At 46.0% G+C, this 23,978-nt stretch overlaps 1 protein-coding gene across 1 annotated transcript in view; it reads left to right on the top strand.

Annotated features, from left to right (window-relative positions):
* Positions 1-23,978, top strand: part of myt1lb (myelin transcription factor 1-like, b) — a 109,409-nt gene that overhangs the window by 82,411 nt on the left and 3,020 nt on the right. Inside the window, exons 7-21 of the mRNA XM_068338591.1 lie at positions 2,759-2,849; positions 4,070-4,180; positions 5,683-5,906; positions 8,708-8,994; positions 11,952-12,188; positions 13,376-13,497; positions 14,008-14,070; positions 14,801-14,869; positions 19,304-19,366; positions 19,534-19,617; positions 20,929-21,150; positions 22,131-22,225; positions 22,685-22,788; positions 22,873-23,016; positions 23,744-23,806. Of these exons, the coding sequence (XP_068194692.1) occupies positions 2,759-2,849; positions 4,070-4,180; positions 5,683-5,906; positions 8,708-8,994; positions 11,952-12,188; positions 13,376-13,497; positions 14,008-14,070; positions 14,801-14,869; positions 19,304-19,366; positions 19,534-19,617; positions 20,929-21,150; positions 22,131-22,225; positions 22,685-22,788; positions 22,873-23,016; positions 23,744-23,806 (1,979 nt within the window). The remainder of the gene's footprint in view (positions 1-2,758; positions 2,850-4,069; positions 4,181-5,682; positions 5,907-8,707; positions 8,995-11,951; positions 12,189-13,375; positions 13,498-14,007; positions 14,071-14,800; positions 14,870-19,303; positions 19,367-19,533; positions 19,618-20,928; positions 21,151-22,130; positions 22,226-22,684; positions 22,789-22,872; positions 23,017-23,743; positions 23,807-23,978) is intronic.

Consider the following 23,978-nt stretch of genomic DNA (forward strand, 5'->3'; position numbering starts at 1 on the left):
TGATTGCCTGCTTAGCGTGACCCGTGGGAACTCAGTGATGTGTAAACTGGTGGGACGGTGACGTGTTGCATGTATGACCCATCCACTGATTCCACACACATACACTAATGCTCCCTACCAGTGACGTGTGGTGAGGTTCATGGCTGGGGGGGGCACCAAATTCATCATAATTAGATTTACAAAAACATGAACCTGCAGTTTAGCTTATTCACCGTTTAATTACCAACAGGTCATTTTTAAAGTCTCACAGCAGAATTATTTACACATACAAACTGTAAGAAGTAGAACATTTGATTAAAACTAACGTCATGTTGTTTCCTACATGTTTATATGTTATGTTTACTGATAAAGGAAGTCCATGCGTCGCTCCTTCAGAATAAAAGCATTGAAAACGTTTTGAGTTCAGGTACGTAATCCTCCATTTTTATAATAAGGCAAGGCGAGAGGCGGGAGAACTGCGTGCCTCACTTCGTGCCTTTTCCCAGCGGTTTCAGGACCGCTCATCTCCAGAAAGACGTTACACACATGCAGTTGTTGATAGAAAAACACAACATTATATACATTAGCTAAATAATGGGAATTTAGTTCATAGAACAAACGTGTTTGAACATTTTAATAGTGACATATAGAGAGATAGCATTACGGTCTCACTGTTCAGCTACCTGCACAGCTAGTGGAGTCACTGGTCGATCCATGGTGATCAATGACTCACCGCAGATGACTCACCACAGGTCTCTGATCAGCGGTAAATGTGAAAAGTCAGAGATTTTGTGTAAAAATAATCTAAAACTGGTGGCGTTAAACGGAAAATAACTTTATAATACACATCACTGGATAAATATAACTAATTTATTTCTTCTACTTTCTAGTTTTTATCTTTGATGACGGCAGGTGAGGCCGTGTCTCACCTGACCGCACGTCACTGCTCCCTACACGCCTGTATGTATGATAGTAAAAGATTAACTGTCATTCTGTGGTATTTCATTATTGGTGTCGTGTTTTGTGTTAATTGAGTCTTGACGTTTTATTTGTCTGAAAACATGAAATCGCTCTCAGGCCTTGATAACACTCAGCCTGCCCGAGCCCCCCGCCCCATAAACCCCGTTCATTTATTTGTATTCCTTGCTCAATTAAGTTCTGTTGAATGGGAAGGCCGTGTCATATCTCCAAGCCACAGATCAAGTGAAGTGGCAATAAACATTAGCCTCCGATGAATTGTGAGTTTTCACCACGGCTACTTAGGCTCATTCACCTTGTGCTAACTTCTCAGTAAAAGCCCCTTTACATGTTTCATTAACTGCAGCGTGAAAATCCAGTTCTGATCCGCTGTGACCCGTCGGAATGGAAGGTCCTGATAATTACAAAGGAATTAGTCAACATTAAACGCAGGCATGTAATGGCCAGCCGTACAGCAGATGACCCGTGTCCCATGGTGCACCGTTCACACTCAGACCCCCTCCTGAGACGACGGGGTCTCAGGATGTCCAGACCGGATCAGAACGGAATCAGATGTCTGTGTTCCTGATTGGCTGTTTGTTGGTGAGACGTTTATTTTTGCATGAGTGTTTGAGATGGAAGCACTGATTGGCTGTAGATGGGGGCGTCACCTGGGTAGGTGTGCTCACCATCGCTCCCCCATCACTATAAATGTGAGATGAGTTCATGTCAGACACCAGCCGCCTGTGGGGGGCTGCAGCGCTGAGACTCCCCCTGCCTTATTAATACATTTGCTGTAGTGAATGGAGCATGTATTATTAATGCGGGGGCTTCGTTTAATTGGGAAATCACACCATGCACCCCGACTAATCCTGGGGAAATGTGAAAAATGACGATTAAATTATATCTGAATTTCATTAATTCTCTCCCGTTTGCTCTTTGTTGCTCTGTTGTTTTTTTTAAATGCTAAATTTTTCTAATCAGCTGACGTGGGGGGGGGGGTCTTTGTTTCTGGACTTCAGATGGAAAACCTTTGTTGCTCCCCACCGTTGCGTTCCTAGACTTGTGTCCACCAATCAGCTCTGGTCTCACCTGGTTGTGAGCAAAGGAAGGAAACACACTGGTGGGGGGGCGCGTGGAGGCGGCAGGCTTCGTCCCATTACCTGCAATGAACACCAATTAGTAGGCTGGGGAGGGAGGATGATGAGGGGTGAGAGTTTAAGGGTTGATGCTGATGGATCCGGTGCCGGGGGGGTCTGAGGCGACTCTCCTCCTCTCGGACATCCAAAGATCATTAATCTGATTGGCTGTTTGACGAGGGGGGGCTGTTTTAATGCTAGACATTACTCTCCGTCCCAACAGAACACCTCCGATCAGAAAACACACTCTATCAAGGAGCTGCCCCCCCCCCCCATCTATCGCTTCCTGCGCTGATTTCACGGCTTGTGTTTTGCATGATTGGTAGCTGTTGGTTCCTCTGCATGCCCCCCCCCCAAAAAAAACTCCCTCCTTCTGTCGCCAGCTTTGTCCTGTTAAACTTGAATGACATCTTTTTTATTCATTATATTCCATGAATACTGATTTAAAGGGGCTGCATGAGTAGAAACAATACGGGGGGGGCTGTCTGCCCTCTCCAACTGCTGTTCATTAAAATGAAGAAGAGGTCATTCGGGTCGACTGGGGCTCGTTTCTTAATGATGTTTCTAATGCCAAGCTCCTCTCACACTGCTAGAGCTCACGGCGAGTGTGGGGGGGCTCACGGCGAGTGTGGGGGGGCTCTAACCTTCCCTGTCTCTCACTCCTGTCTCCTGTGTGTGTGAAGTCGTGGCGATGTATGAGAATGTTCTTAAGTGTCCCACGCCGGGCTGCACGGGACGCGGCCATGTCAATAGCAACAGAAACTCACACCGGAGGTAAGTGACGGCACGCCCACAAGAAACCGGCACTGTCCGTGTCCCCCCCACCCCCACCCCCACCCCCACCACTGTTTCTGGATGGGCTGGACTGTCTCTGTTCTGTACATCCTGGTTCTCCATCCGTTTGTCGTCCCAGACGTGTTGTTGTGTGCGTGTTGAGAAGGAAACCATTACCGCTTCAGCTGCTCCGCCATCCCATAGTTTCAAACCAGACTGATCAGGATGCAGCTCCTCACCTCCAGCATAAATCATTCATCAGCTCGTGGTGAAGAAGTGGCGTCTATCAGGTGCAGGTTTGGGGGGGGGACTGAAATAGCACAGCGCTGTCAGACGTGACGAGGTGACGGTGAGAGAGGAGTGTTAGCGACAGCAGATGCTGGGGAGGCCGGGGGGGCCCAGCAGCAGCCATTAGCACCTTCCTGCCACTCAGGCGGGGGTGGCGGAGGAGGTGCAGACCTGGGAGGACCAGGATGCTTCAGCGCTAAACCGCCACACACACTTCATTTTCACTTTCAGTAGAAAGAGCCTCCAGTCGCCTGCGTTTGAACACACTCCTGCTGCTGCACACACACTCACGCACGACTGGTGACAGGTGCTCGCCAGCACCACTCCACACTGGCTTCAGGCCATTGTCAAAGATCATTTTCTCTCCGTGACCCGGAACACTGCAGCTGACAGGCTGGGGGAGAATTATAGAGGTGAAGGTTTAACAACGTGAACTGTGTCACACGTGGTCAGTTAGCGTTCTACGAGCATTTCCACACGGTGTGTGTGAGTGTGTGTGTGAGTGTGTGTGTGTGTGTGTGTGTGTGTGTGTGTGTGTGTGTGTGTGTGTGTTGTCAGCATGTCTTTGAAGAAAACAAGATGCTGCAGTAATATCTGTGCTTGTCCAGGTGAGAATGAAGTAAAAGCCGCTCAAGCAGAGACGTGCAAGCTGTTTCCAAATTCTGTTGTTATGGAGGTGTTAAAGGCCCCGAAAATGAATGATTTTGCATTTTGAAAAGACAATTCCTCCCAGTCAGTGTTTGTGAACTGGTAGATATGGCATTTGATTGGCTGACAAATAGATATCCAGTAGTGGTTTTCATGCTTGCAGGCTGGCTGACGAGTTCTCTAACAAGCCCCACATCCTCCAGCATGTGCATTCATCGTGACACCTTCACCTGTCAACACGTCTCCCGGATGCGTGTTTATGTGACGCGTCTCTTTCATTGCAGTCTGTCAGGATGTCCCATCGCTGCAGCGGAGAAGCTGGCCAAGGCCCAGGAGAAGCACCAGAGCTGCGACGGCTCCATCAAGACCGGCCAGGCCTCCGACCGAGTCTTAAGGTAGTATTCAGTCCTCGTGCACCCGCGTCACGCGTGATGAAGGGCTGCTGGAGTGGAGTTCGCGTGTTCTTCCCACGTCTCTGTGGGTTCCCTTCTGATTCTGTGACTTTTCTTTGAGCGAGGTGAAGTGATTATAGTAAAGTAACCAGGTCTATTGCCGTGACAACAGCCCCTCCACACAGTTAACCAGTCATTGGCTCTGAAACAATGTCTAAAGATAGTCATCATGAGGGTAAAACAGGAGGGGCAAAAATGCATGAAAATACAAAATTACTACCCAGGTATCAGGCTGGAGAGGAAAGATGTATAAAAATGCAACAAATTTACAGCAATAAATTACAATGGAAACAGATATGATCACAAAGAAGGTTAATCTAATCCTGCTGGTTTACACCCCCCAGTTATAAAACTAGAACAATGGGGAAATGATCTTGTAGGTAGTTTGAAAAGCTACAGGTCTCCAGCGTGTCAATGAAAACACATGACTGTTATCTAATTAGTTAAAAACATTTGATAATTAACACACACTGTTTGCAATTGTTTCAACGACGGACAGAATTCATTCACAATCTGACAGGCGTCAGGCAATGAGAATAAAAAAAGGATGGAAAAGCAGAGGAAACAAAATTTGTGAAATGCAATTATCAAATTATAAAATTTTAAATTTCTAATTCTGACGCCCCCTTTTCCTGGAACGAGGCAGAGCTTTCCCTCATGGCCCAACTCCAGTCATCATCAGGAACTTATCCTCACATAAATGAGGTGTAATTTTGTACATATGTTACATAATGTACACATTTCCACATTGTAAGCTGTATACATTTGATTACGTAGATGCCATGTAGGTCTGTTTTGATCTTATTTGCCATGCGTTTTGCTAAACTATGTTTGATTGTGAGCTTCCCTGTGTTTTTTTAATGTTTCTGTCCCCCCGTCCCCTGAGAGTACTTCTCATTTCTCTGCTCACTATTGGAGGCAAATCACTTTATTTTATGAGATTTTAACCAAATTGCCTGATTGATCACAGTGAAGGCAGAGCCTTTTGAATGTTTTTGAGTCCCTTTGATAATCATGAAAAAGCTCAGATGAAAAGTCATAAGCAGTTGTACATTTTATATTTATTTCTGAGGAACATCAGCAGCAAATGATCTTACATTTAATTCTTCCTGGTCTAGGATCAAGGATGTGAATGCAAATCATAACTATAGAAGTATAACAAAAGGATTTGTTTTGGTCTTTTTTTACTGCCTGGAGAACAGGAGTAGTTGTGGTGATGCAGGAAAGCCCCCCCTGTGGTGTATTAGGGTGCTCTGCATCGAACTCACCCCCCCCCATCCACCAGCATCATCCTCCATAGTGTAAACCTGGAGTCTCACCATAGTAACTTGTCACCTACTCTGCATCTGCCCATTTTTTAGCCAAATCCCCAGTTCCCTGTCCCTCCCCTGGGCGATGTTGAGTGCCTCGGTCCAACTTCCACACCCTGGTCATTTATTTTCCAGGCCTATGTGCTTTGTCAAACAACTGGACTATCCTCAGTATGGTTACAAGAACAATGTTTCCACCAGCACACCCCGCTCCAACCTGGCCAAGGAGCTGGAGAAGTACTCCAAGACCAGCTTCGACTACAGCGCCTTCGACGGCAGCAACAACCACCACGTGTACGGCAAACGGGCCATCGCACCCAAAGTTCACGGACGAGACACCTCGCCCAAAGGCTATGACGGTACACTTTAACAACAAGATTGACTTATTATGTTTTCCATTTCTCCACAGGAGAACTTACTGTTTTATTTGTAAGAACACACACAAATATAAAGATTGTTGCAAGTTGTGCCAACCAAAAGATTACCTCTGAGCAGTGGTGGGTGGTCAGGGCCAGCAAGGCCTTCTCTGCTGGTCTAACATAACCAGAAATCCTGATAATATTTATGATAAAAGTTAATTATATTTTAAATACATTTTTAAAAAAAGATGTATTCAAATATGTGTATAAATATATGATTATACATTGTTATATAATATGACATAGGCCAACACTGGGTCAATTTTTCTATTTTTAGGTTAGAGAGTTTTAATCCAATCAGAATTTAGCTAGCTTGTGTTGCCGGGTTGAATGAAATCTGCTCAGGACCTTCAGAATCTAGAATGCAGGTCTACCTGCAATGTGACTGAATGGGATCGTATAGTTAATAGACAGACGAGATAGCCAATCAGATCAGGAGTTGGCGACGCTAAGGCCTTCCGGCTGGCCTCACCTTCACCTGACATGTACGTGTCCTGTGATTGGATACTTACTCTGAGAAGGCGGCGCTATGCAGACGCACATTTGAATAGAAGCTCTATTTAGAGGAGGGTGCCATTCGTGAAGGAGCTAACCTGTTCTAGCTAACCTATTCTAGCTAATCTGAACTAGCTAATCTGTTCTAGCTAACCTGTTCTAGTTGACCTGAACCAGCTAATCTGAGCTAGCTGACCTGAACTAGCTAACCCGTTCTAGCTAACCTGAACTAGCTAACCTATTCTAGCTAACCTGTTCTAGCTAACCTGAACTAGCTAGCCTGGACTAGCTAACCTGTTCTAGCTCACCTGGACTAGCTAACCTGAACTAGCTAACCTGTTCTAGCTCACCTGAACTAGCTAACCTGAACTAGCTAACCTGTTCTAGCTCACCTGAACTAGCTAGCCTGAACTAGCTAACCTGTTGTAGTTAACCTGTTCTCGCTAGTGGAGTGTTGTAGAGGAAACAAAGGAGAAATGATTTTGTGTTTAAATCAGCCGTTTGAACAGATATTTCTGTGAGTACAAGCATTTCATTTATCTAAGTTTTCATATTTAATGTTCTTGTAATTCAATTTCATTTATATCAAATCAGTTGTAACAAAATAAAATAACAAATATACAACATAAATTCTTGCTCTTCTGCGATGCGTGTAAATAATGTGGTGCACTTGAACAGTTGTGTGACTTTAGTGGAAATACACAAAGAGACTTGTGTCCCTGCTGGAAAATAGCCTGTTGTTTACCCGATAGAGGTGATGCAACATCCAGTAGTGTGTTGGTGTATGTCTGTAGTTCCTTCTCTAGCTCTGGTGTCGTAAATGATGGTCATTTCAGTGGTTTTGTTGTGACATAGTTGTGTGACGTCTATAAAGGTGTGGCCGCGGGTTCTTCTGTGTGAAAATAAAAGGAGTGGGGCTGATGCCAGTATTTGTCCCATTTGAGAGAAGGTATAAACATCTCAGTCCTGAACGCTACATAGGTGGCAGTGGTGGGAGCAGCTCATAGTATAATGGGTTGAATTTATTCACGTTTGACTAAGGAGAACATCACTGAAGGCCTAGGTGTGAAATGCACGGCCCACCACTACCTCTGAGGAACAATCCAACAAAGCCTGGTCGTCCCTTGCCCCAAACAGTCACAAATTCTAGTGGAAATGATTTCAACACCTTTTGCATAATTAGTGAAGATGTTGAAAACTGTCTTGAAAAATGTCTCCATGTGTTAGATGAGTCACTCCGTCTGCATCAGTACCAAAATTTAATGTGTTGTTTCCTGGGACACGCATCATGTTTTACCAGGTTCTGTGGGAATTCTTCCAGCAGTTAGTGTTTAACATAGTATTTATATTTATTATAATATTTATATTTAGAATAGTATTTTTGTTTACTATTGGTTTTGAATTTAATATAGTTTTTGTATTTACTAGTTGTATTTAGTGTAGTATTTGTGTTTAGTATAGTTTTATTATTTATTATAATATTTGTATTTAGTATAGTATTTATATTTAGTGTAGTATTTATATTTAGTATAGTATTTGTATTTAGTTAGTTTAGTTGATTTGAAAGGGGATAATGCAGTTTCATAAAACACATGATTATACACATGGTTAAAAAAGCCAAAATTAGCCAGAAGGCTACTTTCCATCTGTAGTCCCCTGGACATGATGTATACAAATCAGTAAAGGAAGTAAAATGCATCTACAATATAATAGAAACATACACATTCAAACAATTACTGTACAATTAAAAGAGAATAAGACACCACACAAATCAACACAACATTTGATCACAACATCAAAACAGGCTCGTCTCAGTGTTGGCAGCTATAGGTGTTATAAGACACATTTTCAAGTTTTTTGCGAAGACCTTGTGTGTTGTAAGAAGGTAATGAGGTATGTAGTATAATATTTATATTTAGTGTAGTATTTATATTTAGTATAGTATTTGTATTTAGTATAGTTTTTGTATTTAGTATAGTATTCATATTTCGTATAGTGTTTTTATTTAGCGTAGTATTTATATTTAGTGTTGTATTTGTATTTAATATAGTACTAGTGTTTAGTGTAGTATTTGTACGGTCCTGCAAGCGAACACTGACTCAGTTCACACACAAATAGATACCTTTAGCCTCATGTCAGACATTGTTTGGACATAAACACACATTTGATCACTAAATGAATGCTTGTGACACACGTGAACAGGTTCACTAACAGGCGTGTACCTCCATGTCCCTGACGCTCCGCAGCCAAACGTTACTGTAAGAACTCCAGCTCGGCCAGCAGCACCAGCAGCACCTACGCCCCCAGCAGCAGCGGCAGCAGCCTGAGCTGTGGTGGCGGAGGGGGGGGCGCCGGCGGAGGCCGAGGGGGCGGGGGCAGCAGCGCCAGCAGCACCTGCAGCAAGAGCAGCTTCGACTACAGTCACGACATGGAGGCGGCCCACATGGCGGCCACCGCCATCCTCAACCTGTCCACCCGCTGCAGGGAGATGCCCCACGGCATGGGGGGGAAGCCCCAGGACCTGTGCTCACAGGTAGGAGGGGGTTGTTACCCAATGCTAACGGCTCAGGTGAGCAGCTGGCCGTCACCGTCACCTGATCTGACACCACAGACGTGACTGGACCGTCTAGACGTCTGAAGGGCTCCTGTTATCTCTGGACCGTCATTATAGTAATGAAGGCAGAGAAAACTGTCAGGGGGGGGGGTTTTCTCACACACACACACACACACACACACATACTGTCATACACACACCAACACACACATTCCATTAAAGATCCAGCCTGTGTCTCCCACTCGGAGCTCAGCGGGGCAGTTTTTTATTTTCTGTCAGGGGATCAGATAGGAGCAGGACGCGGCGCCGTTTGACACGGCGTGAGCCCGGCGTGTCGTTGGTGAGGAGATAAGGCGACGTGTTCGGTATTATCTGCTCCAGATGCTGAGCTGAGAGCAGCGCTCAGCAGAGGCTAATGCCGGCTTAATGCTAATGTGGACAGCAGAGAGAAATAAAGGAGAGCACAGAGGACCTTCAGGTGGGGGGGCGCCGCGTGTCACAGAGCAGAGAGACACATCCTCAGCCGTCCCTCTCCTGCCAGACAGGAAGGACACTCCCAAGGCATCGTGGGAGGATGAGAAACTTCAGACCTATTTTTTCTTTCATGCCATCACTTCATGACACACACGCGTGTGCGCACAGGCAGTGTTAGCTCTCATTCTAACGTTGTCAATTTGATCTTGAAACACATCTTTTATTTATTATTCTCTTTATTTCAGATGACACATCACTGACATTTGAACGAAAATAAGTCAAGATGCCAACATATATTTTATATTACAGTATAAATGTCGTTGCATTTGCTTCATATACGTTATGTTGCAGTAGTTATACTGTAATGTGATGAGGAGTTCCCCATTGGGGGGCATATTCAGCTCAGCTGGTGGAGCGTGCCCCCCAGATACCGACTTCAGCTGCCGTCGCAGGTTTAATTCTACCCATAATCCTTAGCGCCATGTCTACTCCTGCTCTCTGTCCCATACATCTTGTCTCATCTTCAGCTGACTGTCACACATTAAAAAGCCCCCAATAAGGTTTCCCTCCAGACTCATTCAGGGGGGCAGCAGAATGATCTGGGGCACGTCTGACAAAATACATAATTATGAGATTAAATCCTAAAACTTAGACCTTTAGTATTCACTCTTCTTCATTAAATCTCCTGGAACACGTGAGCATGGAATTACATTCATTTGAAGCGTGGCTGTTGACGGCTGAGCATCACTCAGATACTGGACCGCAGCATCAGGACCGACTCCAGACCTTAACACAATCATTTGTAAATGATGCTTGTAGATCGGCTTCTAAAATACAATTTTCAACAACAACAGTCAGTCTGCTCATAAACCTTTATTCAAACATGGAAAGGAGAAGGGAGGGGGGGTGTTATATAGTAAATGTAAAACCACTCTAGCTGATATGGACATAACAACATTTATGTAAAAATATCACCTTGTGTCAACGTAACATGAAAATCATTTTAAACCGTCCAGTGAATTTCAAGAATTTTGTAACGCACATCACAAATACGTTTTATTTTTCTCGCCTTGGTGGAAGCTGCTGGAGCGTCACAGACGCTGTTTTCAAAAATAATTTGGAAAAAGACGAGAAGAGAAGGACCTGATGAGCAGAGAGACAGAACGGCCACAGAGAGGTCAGAGACGTAACGCCGGCTCAGTCTAATACCTGGAACGAGTGGGCAGAGCTAATGTGGCACAAATTAGCAAACGACTTCCTTCCAGCTTTTCCATGGCAACGGAGGTCAAGGGGAACAAAGAGGGGTGCGGGCGGGCTGTAATGATGGAGGTGGGGTGCACGCCCACACATCAACCTCGTTAATTCGATATGAAGGGGTGGGTCACATTAATTGGACGTTGACACACTGCAGTGGCTTACAAAGGGGGGGGGGGGTCCGCTGAGTAGACCCACAAGGACGGGACGAGTCTGGATCTGTCCCTCAGCGCCGTGACCTTTAGGACGCTCCCACGTTTCCTCATCTCCTCGTCTCCTCCCCTCTTCTTCTGCAGCTCCAAACCAAACTTGCTAGTGGAGTTGTGGTGTTTAATAGTGGAATAACATCAGCTGACAGGTGCTGGTGGGGGGGGGGGCAGCCCCATATCCATTGTCAGCTGGGATCAGTGTGAGAGAGGACTTCCTGCTCACGCTAGGAAGGAAGTGAGGACACGTGTCCGCCGCAGCATCACCCTGCTGGGACGTGCATAAATAAAAGTGTGTTCGCTCAGATATTTGGATCCAGAAACACTCTGGAGACGCAGCGACGCGTCTGGATGTGTCCCACTTTGCTCCAGAACACAGCTCTGCCTCTATTTTTGGGTTTGCTGCAGTCGAGTTCCAGCCACCACCGCTCATCAGCGCTCCAACCCCACCCCACCCCTAACCCCCAGCCCTCGCCCTCCTGCCATGTCGACTCGCATTTGTCTCCCTCACACACACACACACACACACACACACACACACACACACACACACACACACACACACACACACACACACACACACACACACACACAGCCCAGCAGAGGGAGGCAGGAGGAGTTCACAGAGGGATGCTCTCGTCCTTGAGCTCTGGTGACCTCTCCTTCCTTCCAGTGTAACACTATTATTTATTGCCCAATGAAGGTGACTGATGCTTCATCTCAGACAGACGTGGGTAAAAAAGTGGATTGGATTATTGTTTCAGATGTTTGAACTGCAGCTGAAGTCGATCCGTAGACGTGAAGGAAGAACCGGAGGAGAGGAGAATATTCTGTTACTCCTCTAGTTTTCATCCTGCATTAAAACATGAATGTTTGACTGCTTTATAACCAGGTTCTCTCTCTCCATCCCTTCCTCTCTCTGTTCTGTTCTTCATACACCCCTCTCTTCCTTCTGACCTGATGTTACCCCCCCCCACACACACACACACACACACGTTCCAGAGCCCTGGTCTGGACGTAGATGAGAACGGCACGTTGGACCTGAGTGTGAGCAAACGACTGTGCAGCGGCGGCAGCAGCGGCGGGGACTCAGTTCTCACCCCCCTGGAGCCCATGTCCCCCCAGCGGCAGGCCGCCCTGCTGGGCTCCCGCTGCTACGGCATGGGGGACGCCACGGACTGCTGGGACCTGCCTGTGGACTACACCAAGATCAAACACATAGACGAGGACGAGAAGGAGGTAAGGGAGGGGAACGAGTGTGAACGAGTGTGAACGTGTTCACGAGAGACGGGTCAGTCTGTGTGAAACCAGGAAGAAGCTGATGAAGGTCCATTTGTTGGAGTCGTACGTAGTGATGAGGAGCAGAACCGAAGGATTGGTAGTGGTTCCACGCCGTCCCTCCAACACTGGCGTTAGGGTTACTGTGTGGTGCTGCTGAAGCGTTCCCACCTCCATGTCTCCTCTGCTGGTCCATGATGGATCATCACAAAGTCATGTCAAGGATTTTTGGGTGAAATGGAATGCATCTGTTAGCTGATGTGAGCGTTGCTCTGTCGGCATCATGTTCCCTGCATGCCGGCTTTCTGTTTTTACATTTCGCTCTTCTCCAAAATGAATTATGCAAAGTAGCACCTTGGGAGGGAATCGGAATAGCTCATCTCATCAAAGAACTGCTGGAAATCAATGCAGCACTGCTGGGCGCGCCCGTCAGTGTGTAACAGGCTCACGCATGTACAGAACATGCGCTTCTGTTGGTGTGTGAGAGCTGTGAATATTCATAGGAGTGTGTCTGTACCCACGTCTCTTTGGGAGTGCGTCTGCGTGCGAACGGTTCCATCCCTAGCCTACTTTCTGCTCTGCATCCCTATGTCTGCGTGTGTCACTCTGCCTCCTGTCTGCCTCTCAGTCTGCGCTCCCTTTAATTGGAGGAGCTTGCTGGCTGACCCAGCATCACACACCAGGAGACAGCTGGAGCGCGGGATAATTTGGGCCGTATCTGGACCTGTCTCTTTATGGGCATTACTGTACATACACTGTGAGCAGGGAAGAAAGGGAAAGGGGATTTGCATCAACATCCGTCGTGCCCTGACTGCATGCACCGCATACAAAACGCAGCCCCTCGTCACTAAGCCAGCAGCGGTGTGGCGCTGCACCGCAGTGCCATCTAGTGGCGAACAGACGCATTACACGGACAGAACCAGCCGATGTTTAGAGGTTAGAAAACATGTATGTACACACACATGTGAGCCCACAAACACACACAGGCTGGTTTTTAGACTGACAGGGGAGGAATTTTAGCATTTAGGAAGAAAAAGGCATGAAAATGTGAGTTTTCAGTAATTCTAACCTTCGTGAGTGTGTGTGTCGTGTGATACACACACAAGCATGATGGTGATGAATCTCTCCCTTCCTGTCTTTCTCCTGAGCAGGACGATCTGGATCCGTTCCACGATCTCCTGGACGACCGCTCCTACACCACGGACGTGAACATGCCCAGCCCCAAGCCCAAGTACGTCCAGTGCAAAGAGAGCAAGAAGGACCTGATAACGTAAGCGCCTCCTTCCCCCCCAGCGGTCCTCCTGTCCACCTGACTCACCTGCTTCCCCCCACTCACGCTCTGCTTTCCCCTCCTCGTCTTATTTCTGTCTTTTGCTTTTACCTTTCTTTGTTCCAGTTACCTTTGGAGAGCTGCTGTTTCTTTCTCTCCTCCTCCATCCTGTGCTGCTGGCTTGCTCTATGACTTCTATTTTACAGCTGTTTCCATTTGTCCACTCTGAATTTAGAGCTGCTAGCTCCTACTGATGCCTACACTGCAGTTCCCTCTCTTGATGTGCTTTATCTTTATGAGACACAGTACCAGGTGTCACAATCTCCCATATGAAGGATTGCTGATCTCCAGAAACACAATATTCATCACAGACAGTGAAGCTAAACTGGAAACAATGAAAACCAACCACTGACAAAACAATTCGACTCAATCCCTTTTTTTTTTCTGTAATTGTCACATTTCTTCTCCTTCCCTTTGGGCTTATAAATCTGTCTATTCTTCTGGTGGCAGATGTCCCACACCGGGGTGTGATGGAAGTGGTCACTTGACGAGCAATTTCGCCTCACATCGAAGGTGTGACTTCCTTTTCTCCTGGTGGATTCTAAGTCTATTTCTCTTTATTGTTTTCAGCTTACCTCGACCATGCTGTCACACACCTGTAGGCAGAATGTCTCTCTTGTCATGAGCCCTTTGACCACCTGAAGCCAGAGCATCATCACGTGATGACAGACTAAATTAAATTAAACTAGGATACATGCAAATGTTGAAGCTGAACTCTGGGATGAATTGAGATCTCAGCGGGCCACATGTTAGACCCTATAAGCTGCTGTTATTCAGTCCTCCTGGCCGTTCCCACAGAGCAATGCAGACTAAGCACGTTCCATTCAGAGCAGAAGTCAAGCATAATTGCTGAGTGTTGCAGTGTGAGTCTGTGAAGGCGGGATGATATCGGTCTTGAGGCTGACATGGCTTTAAATTTGAGAGATTTTTCCCTGAACCACCCTGGAATCAGAAGTTGTAGCATTAATTACATTAGTCCCACATTTAATTACCATTTTATTCAGTCCTACTTGAAAACAAACCACAGCGATCATAAAAACAAGACTTCCCTGTCGTTACATGACAACAGAAATACTCAGAGGGTTAACGTGTTTATAACAGCTCCCTGCACTTGCATCATGGCTTGCATTATTTATGCATGTTGTGTGTATGTCTGTGTGTAGACACTGATGTGTTCTGTGTGACAGTGCTTTGACTGACTGGTCATTTTGCTGTTCTAATGTTCCACTGATGTATTTTTCAGTCTCTCAGGTTGTCCTTTAGCTGATAAAAGCATTCGAAGCATGCTGGCCAACAACGCGCAAGAGCTCAAGTAAGATATGACATGACTTATGACTGATGTGTGTGTTCCTGTGTTTGCCTACAGGAAGGTCAACATCACTGATGTAACAGCAGAGGGAATACACTGTAAAACACAACACACACATAACTGATGAGAGGCTCACACACATGAAGCCATGACCGTGTGCCGGTTCATTGGTTAGCAGTACATTATAGGAGAACCGCTGACTAAACTACCCCATTGGAGTGAATGTGAGCATGAACAGTTGTTTTGCCCTCAGTTAAACCTGTCCAGGCTGCACTGCAAAAAATGAGCAGTTATTAAATGAATGTATTAATAATCAGTCATGTAACTTTATTTGACTGAGCTCTGGGTCTACTGGTGTTCTACTGCCTTCTTCCTGTGTGCCATGAGCGCAATGTTTGAACAATAAGCAGAAAATAATCCATTATCAATGATCTACAGGGTTAGACGGGGTCACATGTTCATTGATTGGAACCATTCACACACTGTGGAATGGTTCCATACTTCCAGTATCATCTTGGGCAGCAGAAGCAGGATGTGTCATCTCTGAAAATAGTACTCAACCATACTATTACCACTGTGAGTCGCTGAGGCAACAGCACTGTGTTGAATAGAAGGTTCCATCAATGGGGTACTGAGATCCTGAGAACACGGGTCTCACATGAGTCATTTTGTGTGTAGGTGACTTGTGTTTGGAACAGCACCTTTGTGTGTGGCTTCTTCAATAAAAGGTGGTAGGAAACCTTCCTGCAGCTCTAGATCAGGGGCAGCACCGTCTCCTTGCTGGTGTGACGACTTTAAACCCAGTGTTGTCCTCCAAGGAGCAGACGTCTGGTGCTGGTAGCCCCTGGCTTGGTGGTGGAGCCGGTGGGCAGTGGTAGATCCTTGGTCCAGACTGACTGGCTGCTGCAGCCCCCCTTGATATGAGATCCTGCCTTTGGGAACAGACAGGAGTGTCACAGACTTCTGAACACCTGCAGGCTTTTTGGGCTTTGAGTCACACCTGAGTGATGCTGGACAACGCTTCAACCTTCCTCACCTGGACCGGTCCTCAGTACACACTGGTTCATCCAGGTCAACTGGCCTGTCAGACACCCCCCCTCTGCCCAGGAAGACCCCGACCCAACAGGACTCTATGGACTGTCAAGAGTGACGCTTCCGTCCTGGTGGCAGAAATATCTTACTCAGCGGAGCAGTGGTGGATGTGAAATGTTTGGTGGCAAGTTCCAAAGTCGCCTTTATAGCAGAAGTTTTGTGGTGAATTGTTTTAAATAAATTACAGTCATTTTCACATATTTTTGAGGATTTATTAGAAAAAATCACTTTTTTGTTAAAACCCCAGAAGTATTGGAGTTTTTCTGGATCGTCTTTACATAGTTGACTGAGGGAACTGTTGTTCCTCACCGCTGCCTTTGACTCCGTTCCTTCGTCTGGTCTTGAAGAGTGTGTACAGCGCTGCGTTGGTTTAAGTCTGACTTAACCAACTGCAGTTTATCTGTCCACCTTGGGGATTTTTTCTGCATTTGGGGTTCCATTTAGGGCATCTATCTGTTTTCCTCCTATAACTGCCCCCCGGGGCTCTGACTATTTCCTGTTTTGTTTTGTTGATGATCTGCACACCTTTTTGCCTCTACAAGCTACCAGCACAGACCCACTAGAACCACTCTAGCCTGACTGATCTCAGATGAAGCTGGATCTAATTTTTTGGGACTAAAAGGAAGTAAGACTGAAGTTGTTGTGTTTGGTAGTTGTGACCAGCTTGATGGAAGTGCGTCCACTTTTTGTCCACTTGGCTCGTACATTTGACCATTTGTCATGAATGTGGATGTGATTTTTGACGGTGGTTTTAAATTTGATAGATAACTTATCTGTGTGGTGAAAACAGCCTTCCTCCTGCTGAGGACACTGCTAACAGTTAAGCCATATATGTTGTTTAATAACTCTGAGAGACTCCTACATGTTTTAGAACAGCTTCAGAGTTCATGTTACCTCCAGAAAGTAGTGCATCCCTGGGATGCGCTTCATAAAAAATTTTGTGCATCCCAACTTGACGTTTATGCATCGCAAAAGTGATACTAGAATATACGGTGGAGTTTTGCCAATAGTACATTATAAAAACTAAACAAACTGTTAATTTAAATAATTTTATTAATAATGATGTCATAACTGTTTTAGTAAAAAGAGTAAAATTACATATTAGTTTTGTCAAAATGTTAAAGACTGGTGGTTATTCTTAAAAAATTAAGAAGTACAGAAAGATGTACGTAATCTTTTTTTTTAACTTTTGCTTTTCCCCAATAGTTTTCTTTGTCTTTAACTCATATATCGTCCTGTGGACACTGAACCACCCATGGAAACAACCACGTCCACTGCGGTACAGATGTCTGGATTTTTTCTGGTTTTTGCTTGACTTCTTCTGTCTTTTTCCGTACTGTCCACAGTTATATCTGTCTCTTTCTTAACTTGTGATTGTTTTTTATTCAGGAAAGCACTCATTGTCTCTTGGTTTTTCTCCAACTTTTGCATCTTTTTCGTACTCATGGCGATAATGTAAGACAGACTCGTCTCGCTCTCACTGCAGCGTGTAAAATGATCAGACGTCGTGTGGCTTGCGATGATCGTGCGTCCCCGTCAAAAAATGAGCATCAATGACGCAGGGACTCACGGTAACGAGAACACTGCAGCTGGGATTGATTATTGTAACTGTACCGCTAGAAGACATCACCACAACACTCCAGTTTTACCTTCTCCACCGGCCTCCAGTCTGCTTCAGGGTCCGTTTAATGGCTTGTTCATAAGGTTTTAATTGGCTCAGCACCTCCTTATTTAAGTGAGTTTAAATATTCATGCACTGGTTAAAGCTCTGAGGTCATCCAGTCATAAGGTACTTGAGTTTCCCAGATCACGACATAGAACCAGAGGTGACATAGAACCAGAGGTGACATAGAACCAGAGGTGACATAGAACCAGAGGTGACATAAAGCCTTTGCAGTGGCTGCACCAGACTTACGACACACTTTACCTCTGCAGGTAGAAACTGCTCCAAAGGTTGAGTCAAATGAAGTCTCGTGTTTTATCACTGCTGTTCATGGGGTTCTGCCTGTGTGCCCTGTTGTTAATGTAGTTTTATGTTTATTTGGTTCCCTTAAACTTGCGAAGAACTTTGGTCGACTCCTGGTTCATTAAATGTGAGAAATGAATTTGACCTTGACCATGATGGAAGTTCTGAGGTGTTGCCCTCACCATGGTTGTGAGGCAGATGTAGATGAGTAGCCAGGGATGCTACATACCTGTAGACGGAGGATTGAACAAATCCAAATCTGGTTGCCACGACAACCAGACAATTGTTTGTTCAATCTTAAAGTCGTGTTCAGAATGGAGTCTGGGTATTCGGGATGTTTTCAGTTCGGGAGGAAGAAAACCATCTTCATCAGAGCAGCTCCACTCAGACATGTTCTCAGCTGCATGATGGCGTTCTGACATGACATGAGATCATGCTGTTCATACTACGATTCACACGCGTGTGACATTATAATCATGTTCAACACGCTGTGGCTAGCTAACGCTGTCAGAGGTCTCAGTTTGTTTATCTGCACCGTGAACAAGATGAATGAGGTCCGCCCTGTTCTCCACCGGGACACTGACCACAATTCTGATGAAGGCGAGTCTCTTGTCTTGGCTGGGGGGGTCGTGTTGAGTGACAGTAGCATTTCCCAGCACTTCCCTCAGAGACACACCCTTTCTGCTGGACAATCCTGGCTGAGGCGCTGCCCACGCTGTTGGGTCACGCTGTGGGGGGGTGTTTGTTGTCAGAGCTGACTGGACTGGATCCTGGTGGACTCCCAGTAGTGACACATCCAGAGCAATGAGCTCCACAACACTCATTGTGGAGAGGCAAAGGACAATACAGCTAAATACAATTGTTTTTCTACCAATCATAATATTAAATGTGAATCCATGGCCAACACCTGCCGAAGGTAACCCTTACAAAATCAAGGTTCTGCCACACTGAGGGAGGGGCAGAACTCATTTCATAGACGTTAACATCATGAACCCTAAAGACCAAGTTTAATGCTGATTCACGTCTTCAGCCAAGTCACATGACCTGATATCCCATAATGTACATGTTGTACCAAATAAACCCACCAACAGGGAACGATAAGAGTCTTCTGGGTATCCTGTAGAGAGGATCCAGTTCTGTGCTGAATGTTTGGAGGCTGTGTGGATTTGGTGCCACAGGGTCCTTGTCTGAGTTTTACTGTGAAGGTGAAGACAAACGTTTATCTGTCTCGTCCCACTTAGGAGAACATTGTCACAATGACGACTTTAAAAGCTCAATTTACAAGTTTAAATGTGAACTGATGAATGAATGAATGAACTAATGAGTGAATGAGTGCAGTCTTACTGTAGGCCCTGAGTCCGTGTGTTTTTGTGCCCCAGGTGCCCGACACCAGGGTGCGATGGTTCGGGACATATCACTGGCAACTACGCCTCACACAGAAGGTACAACACACACACACACACACACACACACACACACACACACACACACACACACACACACACACACACACACACACACACACACACACACACACACACACACACACACACACACACACACACACACACACACACACACACTGTGTAACACTGTCCCTTATCTGCAGTCTCTCAGGGTGTCCACGGGCCAGGAAAAGTGGGATAAAGATCATCCACAGCAAGGAGAACAAGGAGGACCAGGAGCCCATCAGGTACAGGAACACCTGATCACCAGTCTGAACCTATCACTACTGATCACTACTGATCACTACTGATCACTACTTGACATTTAACACATGGGATTCAAAACAGGACATGTGACCTGACTGTGTTAAAATGATGCCCGTGTGAACGGGAACAAAAGAGTTCTGTTCTGTGTGCTCATTAGTCAGATGTTGTTTGATTCACACTGATGGAAGAAGGAGAAGAGAGGAGCAGGAGGAGGAGGAGGAGAGGAGGAGGAGGTGAGGAGAGGAGCAGGAGGAGAGGAGAGGAGGAGGAGGAGGAGAGGAGCAGGAGGAGAGGAGGAGGAGGACAGATTGATTGGAGTCTGGACCCCCCCTGCTCCTCTGGCCTGCAGCTCTTCTGGTTTCTTGGTGGTCCAGATCACAAACTGACGGGTGGTTTCCGGCCTGCCGGGGGTCTCCTGTCAGCTGCTGTCAGTCTCTACAATATTCTGTTAATTGTCTGCCATACATGAGACGTGTTGACTCTTACAGTCCATGAGGTCATGTGATCGTAACAAATACAACAGAACTGAACCGATAGAACGACGGGTTTTGTGTTTTCCCAGCGGTGACAGAAATATAGCTCACTGATTGGATGAGAGGTGATGACATCATTTCTCTCACCTGGTCTCCTGAGCCTGGAGGCTCAGGGAAACAGACTGAACTGTCCCTCAATAGTTTGAATGCTGTCTTCAGGGGAGGCATCAAAATACCAGCAGTATCATTAGGGGGGCAGTGGAAGGGGCAGGAGTTGTTTTTACCACGGGGATGAAACAGGAGGGGTAGTTTGTTGGAGTCTAACTCCGGACGAGTGCGTCTGCATTTTGATGAACACGTAGTGGAGGACAGATCTGAGACAGATGGCGGTGCTGAAGATGCCCCCCCCTACCTTCTCTGTCAACGCATGAAGGTAAACTAAAGGCAGGTGCAGGAGTCCTTACCCATAATCCATTTTGTGAGGTGTGACATATGGAATATTTTACTGCCTTATTGCATCTGATCAGCTCTGGGGTTTGTTGATGCGCCGTCAGCGTTCCAGCACTGCGATAAGGCCCCCCATCATAAACTATGTGATGGTATCTTTATTTATATGGAAACAGAAGATAAAGAGGGAAGCAGACAGATGATACCCACTCAGTACGGGGCGCGTTAGTACTCAGGAGGAACGCTTGTTTGTACCTGGGGGCCAGGGGCCCCCGATGGTGTCCGATCCCTAGCTGTGGTTTGAGCAGATGAACGTCGTAATTGAGCTAAATGGAACCAATGAAACAGAGAGGGTTTCCTTCTGACCCCCAGATGTCCAGTCCCAGGTTGTGATGGTCAGGGTCACGTGACGGGGAAGTACGCGTCCCACAGAAGTGCGTCAGGATGTCCCATCGCCGCCAAGAGGCAGAAGGACGGCTACCTGAACGGCATCCAGTTCACGTGGAAGTCCGGCAAGACGGAGGGCATGTCCTGCCCCACGCCGGGGTGTGACGGCTCGGGGCACGTCAGCGGCAGCTTCCTGACACATCGCAGGTGGGTCCGGGGGTGAGTGTGGGGGCTGTTCCATTAATGACCCACCACCCAGTTATTACTCTCCTGTTATTTCACATCATGACCTGCTAGCGGTCGTCTGTGGTGCTGTAGCTCCTCTCTGAGGAGGAGTCCCAACGGGAAGCTTCAGGGCTGGACAACGGGAATCTGACAACTCATTTGCTTTTTCCTGCTTGTTTGCTCATTTTCCTGCATTTTAGCTACAATGGGGGGGGGGGGGGGGCATGAGACAATATTTTAAGAACAAAAAAAGGTGTTTTAGCCTTTGGCTACCAACTAAACAGACGCCGACCTTATTGTTTAACGTACAGTTACAGTAACTCGTGTTGCACACTGTGGCCTGATGCCATGACGCAGGCGGGTAAACCAATGAATCATCATTTGTTTAACACGTATGTGAGCTGCAGCTCAGAAACACGTTATTCGACTGATATTATCGCTTTTCCTTGTGTTTCAGCAGCTGATTAGCAGAACACAGCAGGATTGTATTATTACATGAACCATAGGTTTAAGTTTCCCACCTATGGTGTGTCATCAAATCTCTACCATGGGAACATGGTGTGCTGCAGTGTCTCATTGCATTTTATTGCCACCCATAGAGGAGTGGAATAGTGGGAAACCATTGAATCATTCATGCCAGATGTCTGAGAAGAGTAAAAATGGTCTGCAGCATCACTGCAGGCCGACACCCCCACTTTTAATCATCATGTAGATATTACATTACACAGTCAATATAACATATTACATAACTACTGTACAGCTCCTCACTTAGAGGGTCACTACTGTACAGAACAGTATTGCCAACAGATGATGGACTTCTCCATTCAGTGTTTGTTTCCCGTGGGTTTATAACCGTTCCTTTAGGTGTGACGTGAACGATCATCTAGTCTTGACCTGTATTCACAGACGTGACTCCCTGTGTTTGTGGAACGTACAGAAACTTTTCTTCTCGTTGCCTCCAGCCTGTCCGGTTGTCCACGCGCCACCTCCGCCATGAGGAAAGCCAGGCTCTCCGGAGTGGAAATGCTAACGATAAAGCAGCAACGTTCTAGCAACGGTAGCTATGACCACCGCTCATCCACACAATACAGCCAATCAGGAACAAGGATGTGGAATGAGTCACTGAACAGAACCATTTTCAGATAATGAACCAATCAGGAGAGTAAGTGTTTGCATTGCATGAATCCAAACTGCTGTTCTTGAAGAACAAGGGGGGGTATTCTGGTGGGGATCAGTCATGTGATGTGTGAGCTGGCTTAAGGCTTGTGCATCCATCTGTTTTCCAAACACTTCACCCTGGATCACCATGAATTTCACTTCTTCACCAGAGGGTGTGACAGGATCCCAAAGTCATTCATCTTAGAGATGCTGAGTCTTGATCAACTAAAATGACTGTAGAGGCGCAGACAGACTCATTTAAGGATCTCAGTCACATTGGGTCATTGCTGATGTGTAAGTCCAGAATAAATGCTGTAAATGAAAGGTGTGTCTGAGGCTGTGTCTGCTGGTGCTGCAGGACTGGAGCACGAGGAGGACATCAAACAGCTGGATGAAGAAATCAAAGATTTAAGTGAATCGAATTCACAGGTGGAGGCGGACATGATCAAACTTCGAACACAGGTGAGTCGGGTTTTCTGCCTCTATCAGCCCGTCTGCACCTGAACCAGCGCCGTAACGGCCCCCATCCTGCCCTCCTCTCCTCAGATCACTACAATGGAGTCCAACCTGAAGTCCATAGAGGAGGAAAACAAGGTGATTGAACAGCAAAATGAATCTCTCCTGCATGAGCTGGCCAACCTCAGCCAGTCACTGATTAACAGTTTAGCTAATGTCCAGCTCCCTCATATGGTAAGGGCCCCCAGGAACGGGTAGCGGCAAGTCACAGAAACTGCTAGCTGTAGCATTTTAGCAGCTTCTTCCTTTAACTGTGCATTTAACCGATCTGCTGTGCATGAAGTCCAACATGTGGAGCGTTGCTTGTGTTTCAGCGAGGGCCAGGTGTGACAGGAGGCTCGATTCCTATTTTTATTAATGCTAGAAACCCCAGAGCTGTTGAGGTTAAACAGACAGTGGGGACATGCTGAGGTTTTGTCTGTGCTGTTAAATGTCTGGTGTTCAATGTATTACACACAGTCTTGTAGAGTTGTTGAGCAATAAGAACATTTTTTTAAAATAAGCGGACACTTCAAATTATATTTTGGCCGCAAACATTGTGTTCTTTTGGCTCCTGAAGATAAAGCAAATAATTTATCATTTTTTTTCTTTACATTTACATTTCTTTACATTCTATTATCTTTTCATCACCATATCTTCTTTGACGTCTCAGCAGTTGTTCAGGAAAAATAGTCTAAGTCAAGTCGCGTGAAATCAGTTGGACTGTTCTGTGATACCTGCCTGGACTGGCTCTGTCAATGTCCATGTCTTCATCTATGTGCAGCTTCCAGTTTTGCATTTAATTTTTCATATTATGCACATTTATGTGGCTATAAATCAAATACTGCCACCTAGTGTTTAAAAACACAAGTAGCTTCTCACACTGAGCTAATAGAAATGTGTTCCTCCTGTTGTTCCCTAGAAACCGCTGGCACACAAAGAACCTCCTCTACGGAATAACAGCTGCCTACAGTTGCACCAGCAAGTAAGACAATAACAGTTATTGATTTCATTTTCTTATGCCTATCTGGTAAAGTAAAGGTGAATTTAAGATAATGTGGTCTAACCCTCTTGGACATTTCCATACTTTTGCATCCTTACTCTGCCTATAGATCAATCCGATCACCTGACCTTCAGTGTTAGTACTCTGGAACTGT

This window comes from Antennarius striatus, chromosome 17, assembly GCF_040054535.1.
Source record: "Antennarius striatus isolate MH-2024 chromosome 17, ASM4005453v1, whole genome shotgun sequence".
NCBI classification, from domain to species: domain Eukaryota; kingdom Metazoa; phylum Chordata; class Actinopteri; order Lophiiformes; family Antennariidae; genus Antennarius; species Antennarius striatus.